This window comes from Mobula hypostoma, chromosome 27, assembly GCF_963921235.1.
Source record: "Mobula hypostoma chromosome 27, sMobHyp1.1, whole genome shotgun sequence".
Taxonomy (NCBI): domain Eukaryota; kingdom Metazoa; phylum Chordata; class Chondrichthyes; order Myliobatiformes; family Myliobatidae; genus Mobula; species Mobula hypostoma.
Window position 1 is genome coordinate 32,377,639 of NC_086123.1, and position 14,432 is coordinate 32,392,070.

At 40.2% G+C, this 14,432-nt stretch overlaps 1 protein-coding gene across 2 annotated transcripts in view; it reads right to left on the reverse strand.

The window, feature by feature from the left end:
- Positions 1 to 2,753: 2,753 nt before the first annotated feature.
- mapkapk5 (MAPK activated protein kinase 5) overlaps positions 2,754 to 14,432 on the reverse strand; it is a 42,931-nt gene continuing 31,252 nt past the window's right edge. For both annotated transcript variants that reach the window (XM_063034104.1, XM_063034105.1), the window contains 7 exons: positions 12,771 to 12,851; positions 10,302 to 10,489; positions 9,887 to 10,007; positions 9,338 to 9,468; positions 4,392 to 4,507; positions 4,201 to 4,305; positions 2,754 to 2,938 (listed from right to left, as the gene is read on the reverse strand). In XM_063034104.1, coding sequence (XP_062890174.1) covers positions 2,847 to 2,938; positions 4,201 to 4,305; positions 4,392 to 4,507; positions 9,338 to 9,468; positions 9,887 to 10,007; positions 10,302 to 10,489; positions 12,771 to 12,851 — 834 coding nt within the window. In that variant the 3' untranslated portion in view covers positions 2,754 to 2,846. The remainder of the gene's footprint in view (positions 2,939 to 4,200; positions 4,306 to 4,391; positions 4,508 to 9,337; positions 9,469 to 9,886; positions 10,008 to 10,301; positions 10,490 to 12,770; positions 12,852 to 14,432) is intronic.

The following is a 14,432-nucleotide window of genomic DNA, read 5'->3' on the forward strand; positions in this document are numbered from 1 at the left end:
CCACTGGATGAGCGAAGTGCAGCATGAAGACCTCAGATGTTTTTAAAACAGGGGTTCCCAACCTGGGCTTCATAGACCCCAGGTTAGGAAACACTGTTTTAAAAGATAATGTGTACAGATTTATTCTGATTTTGCAAAACGCTCATTCTCCATCACCATTGCTAATTACATTGGGACCTCACTTGCTTTTCAGGTGCAACATCAGCACTAAAGGAATCAGGGCTATAATGGGTCACTATAGCACACAGTAGGAAAAGGTACATTATTGCAGGCCTGCTTTTGCCACAGTGATGTTTTTCCCTGCTCTCCTGTGAGCAAGAAGGAACCCCCAACTCTTTCCCCAGTGCACTGCTGTGATACAGGCATCGATCCCTACCCTCCACTGGCGTACCTACACCAATAAAATTGTTAATGACTTGCTGTGAAGAGGCTGCCTGTAAAAGCTGGTGGAGGACAGCTACGCCAGGGGTTCCCAACCTGGTGTCCATGGATTCCTCCGTTAATGGTAGGGGTCCAAAGCATAAAAAAAGGGTTGGGAGACTCTGGGCTCGAGGCTCCAACTGGTCTGACAGGATGAGCACAGGTATCCACATATTTGTGGGACTTCCCAGCACTCTCACCTCCAGTATGCACCATTGAGCCTGTTATCATAGAGCAATCGCCTGACTGGGGAGAGCTGTGAAGCCAAAGGGACAGCGGCTTTCATGACAGCTGAAAGAGCTGGGGGAATGTGTCAACACCCAGCAGCTCCCAGGCTGCAGCCCTGGGCACCACACTGCCACAGGGGCTGGCGCCTGCGGCAGTTTCCAACATAGCAGGAGGGAAGGTGATCTCGTGCCAGGTTCCCAACGCTGTAACAGGGATGGAATGGCAGCAGGTATGCAACACAGCAGCAGAAGAGGGGTTTGTACTATCCCCAGAGTGACAGCAGATGGGGGTATGGGGTCAAGGAGAAATGTGTGCCAGATCCCTGGTACAATAGAGCACAGTCCAAACAGATTATTATTTCTTTTTAAAAAAGAGATTGTGCGTGCATTAGTGTTCAGACTAGATGCACTCTACCAGAGCAGCTGTCAGTGTGGGCCAGCACGAAGTACTTGTACATACTCCTCCTGCTTATGCTGAAATCAGATCTGATTTCTCAAGTTCTCCACAAGCAACATAAGAAACCAACAGAAAATACTTACGATTACTTTCCTTGCACAGTAAAATGGATAATCAATCAAATAATTAAATCCTTTATCTTATTGTAACTATTTCCTCTAATCCAGGCATTCCCAACCTTTTAATGCTTTGGACCCCTGACATTAACCGAGGGTTCCATGGACCCCAGGTTGGGAACCCCTGCTCTAATTCTTCTGATAATATGTTGAATCTACTCACTACTTGGGTACTTCTCTTCCTCCCATTCTGCACCATCCTTCTGCATTAAGAGGCCCATTGTGCAATATAGTTCAAATTTGGTAGTTACAGTTCTGACAAGAAAGAGGCAAATTGTTTTACTTTATCGCACTCATTTTTCCCCCAGCATGAAAACAAATATAGAATACATTCTAATCAACATCACAAATGTGTGCAATTGATTCCTGTCTCGGTATCTTAAGACTGATAGTTCGGTGTCATTTTCTTCAATGATGCTCTATCATTAACCAGCTGAGTTGCAATACATACTGTCAACACACATGCATCTTGTCACAACTGAGGAAGTACCTATAATGCCTTCTCTGTACATGTATTTTGGGCATTTTGTACCTCAAAAGGACTCTTGGCCCCTTACAATTTTATTTTATTTTATACTTCTGCATCAAAACAGATGCAGGTGTACGCTGATGACACCCAGCCCCCATTAATCACATCCCTGTGAACACCCAAGTTATTCCCAAAATGCCAGGTTGCCTGAATAACTAGGTACAGAAATGTCATCCAATAATAATGGAAAGGTGGAAGGTGGCATTTTCCAGCCTTCAACAAACTTTCCCTCGGAGAGCCTCATTAGTAACTGCAAAACAAGCAGATGCTGTGGAATCTGTTGCATTTTGATTTCAGGAGGAGTCACAGACGACAAAGAAACAGACCCTTTGACTCACTGCATCCAAACTGATCAACAAATACTCAAGTGTTTATTCCATAACTCTTTAAGCCTTGGCAATTCATCTATTTTGTCTGGATACTTAAATATTGTGAGACTGCCTTCTGAGCCACACACTCAAGCTGTGTATTTCAGCTTCCCCTGACATCTAGTTCAGAACATCTCTGCTGCTGAGGAAAAAGAACCTCCATCAGGATGTGCTTCAGTTCTTGTCCATGGCTGCGGCCACATAATCAAATCTGCTCCACTCACTCCCTTTTCAAGCCTTCTGATGGAAGATCTCAAATTTTCTTTGGCCCTTTGCAGTCTCCAACTCTGGCCTCAGGTACTCCTTCCCATTTACAATATGCTTTGGAGATGAAAAAAGCCCCAAGTTCTGGAACTGCAAATTTAAACTTCATTTTAGCTCCATTAATACCTGCTATTTTGAACTTGGTCACCTGCACTAATTGTGTCCTCATGTGGATGGATCAGCATCTAATCCTTTTAGGTGTTTGCAAGGGTTCCCAAACTTGTGTGTGCCATGAACCAATATCATTAAGCAAGGTGTCCATGACCTCGGGTCGAGAACCCCTGGGTGTTACGAGTACTACCACAAAAAGCACAACTTCAAGTACTGAAGAGAGTGCCTAAAATTTTTAAAGTTTTGGAAACATTTCTGGTTTTTGCATTTTTTTATTTTTTATTTAAATAAAAATTCTTTTTACATTTATCAAAGAATACTCCTGGTACAGTGTAAAAACAGCATACACTAATGTTAGGAATCTTGTGAGTTTGTTTGTTCTTCAATGACCTGTTTGACAATTTCTGCAAGTTTCAGACGATCGACTTTATCATTGAAACCCCGGCCTGAAAAAGATAAATGCACTGTCACCCTACAGAGTCCATTAAGGACAATTTGCTGGATTAACAAGAGAATATTTTGAAGAATTACACGAGAGATTTTGTAATTTTTAAAGTGTACCATTATTGCACCATTTCCTCAGGGACCACAAATGACTAATGTGCCAATACAAGATATATTTAATGTCGAACAAAACAAATTTGACTCTTTATTTAGCCTCAGTTATATTTGAATTTTCCTGTAGCATTTTTTGCTTTTAGTTCAATTTTAAAAAGGGAAAATTTGAGCATGAAGCTTAATCTTTGCAGACAAAAGCAAAGCTGCTTCAATTTAAAAAAGGGTAAAACACCAGCTGGGGATAGAGCAGAAGTCTGGGTGAAATACTGACTGGTGATCTTCACCAGCACAACTACTTCACTCTTCACAGTTTTATTTTAAAGCAAGGGTTCCCAACCTGGAGTACACAGACCCCTCAGTTAACGGTAGGGGTCCATGGCATAAAGGTTTTAAAGGTACTAAATCAAAGCTAGTAACTCCGCCATGAATGGTTCCAAGCCCGGTTGTGAAAGATGGTGGGCTGGGCATGGGGCTAGCAACCTCATCCCATAAGGACCTAGAGCCACAGAAAGAGTTTCTTTAGAGAGGAAGGTTCTTCACCTAGAGGACGTATGAGGTCGTGATGACAGCAGAAGCCACAGCGTGGATCAGCCTTTGGCCCAGGTCTGGAGGACTCTGGCGAACTGCTGTCAGCGGCCTCTGCCCCAGTAGAGGTGACAGGCTAAGAAGCAGCAACAATCATACAAAGCTAGTACTCGACTACTCATGGTCAGAATTGATATCAGAATTTGAACTATTAAATCCAAATAACATTACCAAGGCAACAGGGCAGTGGAGTTGATGTTATGGACATGATTATTCCTTTATTCATAGTAACTAAAATGAACAGGAATCAATGAGGAATGCCTCATAGAGTGCCTCTCAATCAATGTTCAGTATTCACAGGTTGGGTAGGAATTAGCTTAGTTAATTGGTCAAGTAGACCTGGCAAGGGAGCCAGTCACGTGGCCCACACTTGAGATGGATGGTGGCTGATGAAGCCGACTTTGATCACGCAGCGAAAGCCCGTCCAGAGAATGTGTTGGATAATTCTCACCCTGTCCAGAGGATGGCAGCTGATAATTCAGACAATGAAAAGTCGGAGCTGTCACCATCACTAAGCCCATTCTAAACACCATGAAAAAAATACACCAGAAAGCTATTCTCTCACCATTCCAGTTGAGATTCTGCAGTGTATCACGCAGAACTTTACAGTCTTTGTTGTATTTCCAAGCCTCTTGCATTACCTCATTTAGCTTTTCATCTTCATTCTCTCCTACAAAACAGAATTTCAGCATAAAACCTGTGCAACCGACATAGTCTTCTTTTAACTTAATCCTTATTCAACATTAGCTGCCTTACCAGCCTGTGGCAAAATGCACTGGGCGATGACATCCCGCAGTTTCTCCACAGCGACGTTGGCATCCTCTGCCTCTTTCTCCGAATCATGAATATAGACACTGTCCCTGGGCCTCGTGCTGTAACAAAATGACATTCTATTATGGGAGGGGAAAGATCCCTGTAAAAACAGGCGCAATTAGCCAGCCAAATCCGAGACACATTTAGTGGGCTAAGACATTAAGCAGGCTTATTTTTCTTAAGATAAAACAAACAAAAAAAAATAAAAAGGAAGGAAAGGTAGAAAGAATTAATAAAAATGAAAAGCAATTAAAAAGAAAACACGAGAAGAGCGACGGGAAAACTGACATTACCCATCTCGCCCCCACTACAAGTGTGCCATCTATCAGGCGGTCGCGCTGTGGCACTGCTGATGACCATTGGAGAAGTCCGACGTCTGGATTGCCTGCCTCACCTGCTGGCTGAAGGAGGCTATCTGGAGGCAAACAGCCATATGAGAAAAACAATAATGGGGAACATTTAGGGAAATAATATTTTTTAAAATCTTCTTAAAGGGGAACAGTCTTCACTTGAATCAATGTATAATCCTAAATGTGATAAAAAGGACATCCCTCCTCATCGTAAGATTTCATTTGAAAATCTGTAGTTCAAATATTCCTCTTCACAGGTGTAACAACAGCTGAATCTTCATTAAACCCCATGCACTGATCAATGTATTTGATTTGGCGATAATAACCCCATATGTTATTCAAGTCAGTGGCAGTCCAACAAAGACTTCCTTATTGAGTTCAACATCTCCAGTGCTCACTCATCACACAAGCCTTGCCAAAGCCAGAACACCGGCACTTTGATCATGTCTGGCTCTACACTTCCAATGATAGCATTTGGTTTTTCTGTACACTTACTAGCATCTCTGCCTTGCCTGGATCTTATTTTATGCTTTAAAACCGTTAGTCAGACGGAGAACCAGGATTGTCGTTTTGTGCAGCCTCTCCTGTGCTGTGACATCATGAAGTTCCATGTCAATAACTGAAATGACGGCACTATCTTGGAATTCAACAAGCCTAGAGTGAATTTTACTCTTCCGTTCGGATCACCGCTGAAAATGCCATAACAAGAAACCATAAGCAAAATTTTAAAAACCATGAAAATAATCAAAGAGAGGAGGAGCAAGAAACCACATGCACCAATCTTTATAACGCTTAGGACTGTCGTGCAATTCAAATGAACACAGTTTCCCTTTAAGGAGGATTCAACTGTTGCAGTATTGGTGAAAACGTCTGACCACATGGATTGAAACAAGCTTCAGAAAGTGTCCTTTTGGAATGATGTCCATTTCAAACAACCAAAACTTTGAGAGGTCGCCGATGACTCTCTGGGCGAATGCAACACACTGAAGTACTGAGCCATACAGACCTGCAAGCTCTCATGTCTGTGTAGATTAGCTCTAGCTCCCTGCCCGAGGCAGGAACTAATGGCTTCAGTCCCAGGATTGGGGGCGAAGGTGGGGGTGGGAGAAGGGAATTCTCAGGGAGAGAGGGTGGGGGAAAAAATAACTCATCCACGTCTTTCCAACAGTGCTTCATGTAGCTGTCAGATGTAAAAAAGGAATGGGCATGGCTGTGATTCTTCCTCCTGCTCCCATGGTCAAACTGCCTGCTGCCAGCACAATCGTAGCTCACACAAGCAGAATGGACTCTTGGAATTGGTACCAGGAACAACAAACGCCCATGCAACCTCCTTCCAAGATGTGTTCAAGGCTTGACAACAATATTATTTTTCAAAATGGTTAAAAAAAAAATAGGATATTCCTAAAGTCTTTGGGCTTATGACCACCAATGTACTGAAATAATCTCCAGACTCAAATGGCAGTTAACAGTCTTTATCAAAAGAGGAAGCGATTGTACTGATGTAGTAAACAATACTGTTCTATTAAAAAAACCATTCGGTAAAATAACAAGTCTCCTCTTTCAACTTTTGTGATAAACACTAACTGCTTGTTAAACTTAATTGGCTACAGCTACACAAGATTTTTACACCGCTATCTTGGATTCAGTCACATATCTCTGCTACAACTTGTGTAAATTCATCAGCTAGAAAGCATAATACAGAATGCTGCTTTGCATAAGAAATGCCCCTCCGCTAAATTCTTTTGCCGGGTTTCATGGTCTTTATGACACAAGCAATGCCTTTTGTTTCTCCATGTTATCACATAATTCAAATACACTGAATTATGTTAAAAACCTGTCACTTCAGTTCTGCAATATGTTTTTAAAAAAAATCCCTTGATACATTAATAACTTAGTCTTAATAGGTACTTTAATTTAGAAAGCTGATCTCAACTCACTTGTAGACTAATGTTATCCAATATCAGTCAGCACTAAAGGCCCCAGACAGTCTAGCAGCAAGTGAATCAAATCAGGGCTTGGGTAAAATTAATAGATACTTTGCAGAACATCAAAAGCATCAGGAACTGTGCCAAAAGATCATAAAATCAAATTATTTAGCTTTTAATTACAATTATGTCCTCTTCTTTCCTGAATGCATAATGGATATGGTTCGAGAAACACAGAAGGCCTTTGGGAACTCAGGTTATGGAGAGGAATAAACAGTTGATGTTTCTGGCAGAGATCTTCATCAATTCTGAAATACCGACTGTTCATTCCTTTCCATGGAAGCTGCTCGATGGGAAGTTCTCCAGCATTTTGTGCGCACTGTTCTGGATTTCCAGCATCTGCGGACTCTCGTGTGTTTATGGATATGGTTACATTGACCTACACTTCATGAGCAAAATTAAAGATGACAGTCAGAAAATAATTGACCAGAAAATGCATCACAGCCAAGCCAATCCTGCCAAAAAAAGAGACACACTTTCCAGCAACCCCACTCAACAGCAGCAAAAAGTAGGATCTTTGGTTAATTTAGATCTTCCTACCCATGGGATGCTTAAGTGAACTGCAGTTTTCCAACTGCTGTCCTGTGCAAGATCAACTAATCTAGCACAAATAATAAAACCTATGAACGTGTGATCTGTATAGCTTACACGAGGATGCTCAGTTTAACGATGTGTACTTCAATATTTAGGAACAAATAATTCTGATCTCAGCAGGGAATGTAGACAAACTACAGCATCTCTTATTCACAACCCTTTTTGTACAACTCCAAATACAACAAAATAAATCAAAATTGGATGATGAATATCCATAAAATTAATCCACTTGTAAATTTAATATTCTTCCAAGTGTGATTTTATGCAAAAAAAGTCTTTTACTGAAGCCCTCCCAACCATTGAGCACATCTGCATGAAACACTGTCGTAGGAAAGCAGCATCCATCATCGGAGCTCCCCACCAGGACTCGCACCACAAGGTTCAACAACAGTTCCTACCCCTCAACCATCAGGCTCTTTAACAAAAGGGATAACTACACTTACTTGCCTCATCATTGCAATGTTCCCACAACCAATTAGCTCACTTGAAGGACTCTTTATCTCATGTTCTTGTTATTTATTGCTATTTATTTATATTTGCATTTGCACAGTTCATTGTCTTCTGCACTCTGATTGATCTTTCATTGATCCTGTTACAGATATTATCCTATAGATTTAGCGAGTATACCCACAGGAAAATGAATCTCAGGGTTGCATATGGTGACAAATGTTCATTAATAAAATTTACTTTGAATTTTGTTCTTATTCTGACTGGTGTATAACAGAATGATTCCTATTATTTGTCTTCCAGATTTCACAACACTATTTCTTTGCAAACTAATTCCAATTCCAAATTGAAAAGTGGGAAAAAAATTGTTCTGGGTGGGGAAGAGAATGGCAAAGGAAAGAAACACAGGGAACTACCTAGGCACATCACAATTGAACTATTTAATCAAATTCTAGCACAGAGGAACAAGAAAGCAGGAATACACCAGATTTATTTCATCTAAAATAAGAGCTGAATTTGCTGCAGCACATTTTAAATAATGCTGCCAAAAGATTAGATTTAGATTTATTTATCGCAGATACATCGGAAGATACAGTAAAATGTGTCATCTGTGTTAACAAATGGCATATGCAAGTGTCACTACACATTACAGCACCAACATAGCATGCCTACAATCAGGGATTCCCAGCCCTTTTTATGCCATGGACCAATTCCATTACAAGGGATCCGTGGACCCTGTGTCACAATATTCACCTGATGCAGAGAGAAACAATTCCCTGGCACACTGGACATTCATTAATTTCGATAACATGGGGAAAGCAATTGTTTTGTATGCTCCTAATTTGAAATTACAAAAAAAAATGCCTTGTTCGGAGAAAAAAGTATTTTACATGTCCTTTATCAACATGAATGCTTAAGAATTTTAAAATGTGAAAGTCAATGCAACATTCACATCTTGTCCTAACAAACTTATCCAGCTGATTTTCCAATCACTCTGCTGTCATTATAGGACACTGAGCCAAACTAAGAAATTCATAGAAGTCAATTAACAGAGGTCAAATATTATTATATTTGTAACCATCCTGCACTCCAGGGCTCGTCACTCAGCCCGCTTTCTTTGTGATCTTTCTCTAAAGGGGACAGGGCATACATCTATCAGTATATGAACTGGGAGATGTGATCAGTCAGAATGTTGCAGTAAATTAAAACATAAAAAAAAACAATTGCAGATACTGGAAACCTAAAATAAACACACACTCTAAAAATGAGCTCAAATTGCTTGAAATATTATTCCAACTATTTGCTCCCCTGTGCTCAATTTTAATGTAGAACTTTACGAAGTTTGGCACAGCAAAAGAACAGATGGTAGGCTTCATTGCCAAATACTGTAAAGAAAATTTGCATGGTATCTTCACAATGCCGAGCACCAAACAGAAATTCCACTATAGCTTTACCAAGATATCTCATCACCCAGTATGTCTGAGCCATATACATTACATTCAGTACAACTTACCCCAGCAGTTTCCTCTTGCGAAGAATTGGATTATTAACAGAGTTTAGAGGTTTAAGGCTCACTTTCAGATCCTGAATTCTCATACTGGCCAGCTGTTCTGCATGAGCCTGCTGGATCCCAGCAACCATTGCCTGTAATACACAGATTCACCATCAACACACGCTCTGTTACAAGACAATAACAGACAAACAGAGGGACGATACGACCCTGCAAGCAGATGCAACGACTGCCACACAAATTTCTGCCTGAAGGAAACTTGAGAAGAGGCTCCAATGAATTTCAACAAGAGGAACAAGAAGTCTTAGAGGAATCAATTTCTCTGGTTTAAAACTTGACAGAAGTCCAGGAATCCCTTATCCTAAATTTTGTCACAGGCTCTGACTTTGAAGTACAAATTTCAAAGTTAGACATTACATGAGTTTACCATCTTGGTTTAAGTGATATGAAAAATACTAACTCTTCAATAACACACACATCTCTGCACATTTCAGCCTGCACCACAAATACTAAATAAAATACTAGCCGCTAGCTGTGACCTAATGGATTTACCTTATCCATCATCATTTGAGAAGATGGGAGAACGTTATCTAAAGCCTCAGTGGAGTTCAGCCAGGGATGATCCAGCACCCCCTCAATATTGAGCCGCTCCTCTGGTTTCACCTTCAGCAATCTGCGGAAGGGAACAATTTAACAGTGAAACCAGCATTCAAAAAGGAACCGAGTCCACAAAACTATTTCTATTAGTAAAGAAAAAGCATATTACAATCAGATTACCAATTCCAACCAGAAAACAACCAAACACCAGTTGACTGTAATATATGTCCAATAACAGAAAGGTTTGCTGAATGTAAGGTCCACCAATATTTTGTCCGGTTGATTCATTGTTACAAATTTCTCTACAATGTCTCCAATACTACCTCAGACTAGACCTACTGTACAACAGAGACCCAGCTATTCAACTCACTTTCTCACAATGTCCTTTGCCATCTCGGATATCTGACTCCACTCTTCCTCTGGGAATTCAAAACTTCCCGTCATGATCTTTTTTCGCATGTCCTTTGGGATTGTCCGGCTGTGATGTTTGGAATAAAACGGTGGATATCCACATAGCATCACGTAAATAATTACACCCAGCGACCACAGGTCACAGCTCTGGCATAAACAAAAAAAGTTTTTATATAGAAAAATGCCATTTATAAAGTAGTATGGGATTATATCTTGGGGTTCCCTTGGTGAATGTGCTAACGATCTCTCCCAACACCACTTGGGCGGAAGCTAGTTAGCCATCGCTCAGGTCTGTATCAATGGTGCTGGGTAGGATAGGAACATGTGACCTACAAGGCTTTCCTATTTTCCTGTAGAAAATTCCCATTTTTGATTTGCTTAGCACTACCTACAGCCCCTTTTTCAAGATTGGGAGCACATCAAATTGGGGCGGGGAGGGGTGGGAAGGGAATCTTACAACCACCTGTTTCCGTAGCCTTCACTATTTGCAGTGTGTCACTGGACTTTTTTTCAAAATATCACCAGACTGCATCAGATATACAAGTGAAATGATTAGCATACAAAAATATATTTTAATCAAAATTGCATGATTTTAGTTATGTTTATTAGCTGGAAATGAAAAAAATAATATTGCCTCATGCTAAGACTTGTAATGAAATATTTTTAATGAATTAGATTTGATCTTGTAAAAGGATATCAAAGAAATAGATAGGGAGATGATGCCTAGTTGGGCTCAGCAATGTTACTGTAATCCGTAACAGGTGCTAAACACTAATTATTTTCTGAATAACCCACAAAATAGTGTATTTATACAGTATGTTAAACCTGACTCGTTTTACATTATGCAAAACATGCTGCTTTAGGGAGGCTTCAGTAACTTACTTTTACTTGTCACTTTTAAATAAACCTCTAAATTTTATTTAAATACAGTGGATTCCAGTTAATTGGGCCACTATTTAAACAGAACAGCCGTTCATTTGTAACAACTCTTAAAGAACAAAAACTAAATCAAGAAAATTAACTGAGATTCTTTTCTTTTAAGAGACACTACGTTGCTTAATTGGGACAGGAGACTGTTGCCGAACAGTTTCAAACTAGCATCAGTTGCGCGAACTTGTGTGGCTGTTAAATGATCAGTTTTTAAATAGCGTCAGTCATGTGTGTTTGTATTCAAAAAGCAGCGATTTCTGTTGCTGATAGTTGATGAGAAATAAGCAGCAAGACAATTCAAAATTGTTTTGCTTGCTGTGGTTTTAAGCATCAGGATTGGAGATGCAAGCAATAGCCGGGAGTGAAGGTGAGACAATTTCACAAATTCAGCAATTTGGGAATTATGAAGGTATCGACAATCATGTTGAATGTTACAATGAAAATGAAAATATGGAGGATGCAATTGTCTAAAGCATTGTATGAAGATAGGGACTAGGTGTCTCCGCAGATTTTGTTCATTTATGGTCAATCAAAAGAATACGGCAGATGAATTCCTCTGTCGATAACTATTAGGAACTAATAGACAATTGTCTAGTACTGTAGAAATATTGGTAGTGTTCTAATTTGTTCTGTATTTTATTTAAATACATAAATTTTACTCAGTTAAATGGTAGTTTATCTCTTTTGTACCCTTTAACTATTTCAATGAAACTTCAGCTAATTGGGGCAGCAGCTCAATTGGGCCAAAATGTACCGATCCTGATGTGTCCACATTGACTGGAATCTGCTGTATTGTTTTGAAACATCCTTATTTTGAGGGATTAAATTTTGAAGAGATTAAGTGGTCACTAAAGAGGCAAGGTTGATGCTTCGCATCAAAACAGCATGTTTAACCATTTCCTTGTTTAAATAATATTCAAATCTTTCAGAATACTCACCTGTTTACATGGAAGCTGGGCAACATGAAACCGCAGCTCAGGATCACAAACACAAGAGATTCTGCAGATGCTGAAAAACCAGAGTAACATATACAATGTACTGGAGGAACTCAGTGGGTCAGGCAGCAGCTATAGAGAGGAATAAAGAGTCGACATTTCGGGCTGAGACTCTCATTCCTCTCCACAGACGCTGCCAGACCTGCTGAGCTCCTCCAGCATTTTGTCTACATCTCAAGATGTCTCACTTACCTGTTCCTCTGGCTACCAAGGAGAGAGGGGTTAGAAGAAAGGACTCTCCAAACACACAATGCCAGCCTGAGATTACCAAAACTACTATGGAATCACAGCTAAAAATTGTTCCAATTTGGGACGGTGGGGCGTAAAAGGACAATTGAAAATGGGATGGCAAATGAAATAGGACAGAATGACTACACTGTGGAAAACTACACATTTATCTCATTTCCACATAATGCACTTTACAACAGGAAGAAAAATAAACTTCATTTCCACTATTTAACAAGTGAGCCTGCCCATTCTGGTTCAAAGTGGTAAGGAATTACCTTATTGTACGTGTAAGGAGTTGGCGAGGTAGGTATTATTCCAGATTTCTCTTTCTGATGTCTCCTCTGTGCCTCCAATACCTGCATCAAAAAGAGTAAGAAGATTAAAATTGAGAAATTTATCATGGATCACAAAATTTAAAGGTAGAACCCCAGTTCAATAGTAATAAAGTACATTGAAGAATTTAAAATACAGAGGAAAACCTTGTTTAAAAAGACCCTGTTGTATTTAAAGAATAGTGGTGAGGGGGCTGCAGAATAAAGAAACAGATTAGAGATATAGTAACTAGTAAATTACTGAAGGCATGCACAAACTGTCAAAGGTATAGGAGTACTGTAGACCTGTTCACCGGTATTTTTAATCCCTCTTATTTAAGTTATCTAAGGTATCCACCTGCTTCAATTATACCAGTACCCAAGAAGGATGTGGTAACCAGCCTCTATGACTATCGTCCAGTAGCACTTACATCTACAGTGATGAAGTGTTTTGAGAGGCTGGTGGTGAAACATATCAACTCTTGCCTGAAGGGACTTGGACTCACTTTTAAGGACTCTTTCCATCTCATGTTCTCAATAGTCACGCTTATTTATTATTATTATTTTTCTTTCTTTTTGAATTTGCAGAGTTTGTGTCTTTTGCACACTGGCTGAACATCAAAGTTCGTGCAGTCTTTAATTGACTCTAATATGGTTTCAAAGGTACATTTTAATATCAGAGAAATGTATACAATATACATCCTGAAATGCATTTTTCTTCGCAACCATCCACGAAGGAGTTCCCCCAAAGAATGAATGACGGTTAAACATGAGAACCTGAAAGTCCACCCCCAGGCGTAAGCAGCAGTAAAGCAACGATTCCCCCACCCCCAGCCAAAAAAAAGCATCGGCACCCACCACCGAGCACTCAAGCGTGCAGCAAAGTAACAGCAAAGACACAGACTTGTAGTACTCCAAAGGCTACTCATTCACCCGGTATTTGACATACTGCAGGCTCTCTCTCTCTCCCTAATAAGGGAGAAAGGGGTGTTTCCCTTTCACAGAGAGAGGGGAGACATAACAAGCAACTTGCTGGTTTACGATGTTAAAAGTCCGCTGCGTTGCTTTCTCCGAGCGATTATTATTCTATTATGGATTTATTGAGTATGCCCACAACAAAATGATTCTCAGGGTTGTATATGGTGACATACATGTCATTTGATAATAAATTTACTTTGAATTTTGATACATCTATTCTGGCTGGTTCAGCTTTCCTATTGGCTTACTTGCTCTGTGGTATTGCATGTAAAAATATACCACAAAAAAATTACTTCCAATTTGATTAAAATGTGGGGGAATTTCTTCTGAGGGACGTAGTGCTCAGTCACGAGTCTTAGCAAGTTCCTGTTGACCTGTTGACCCAGCCTGGAATATCTAATGGCAAAATACTGCCCATTCTACCTACTGTGGGAATACACTTCAGCTATCCTGATGGTAGTTCTACATCCTATCCCAGGAAGTTATGAAACCTGCACTCAATGAACTATACTGTGTTCAACAAGCTTGTGATGGGACACCTCGAGGCCCACTTCATCACTGGCAGCGACTTCTACCAATCCAGCTTCAGAAGTGTGTTACCAAAATGCTACCAGCTTGTGTCCTGTCCCACGGGGCCTCAAATACCTT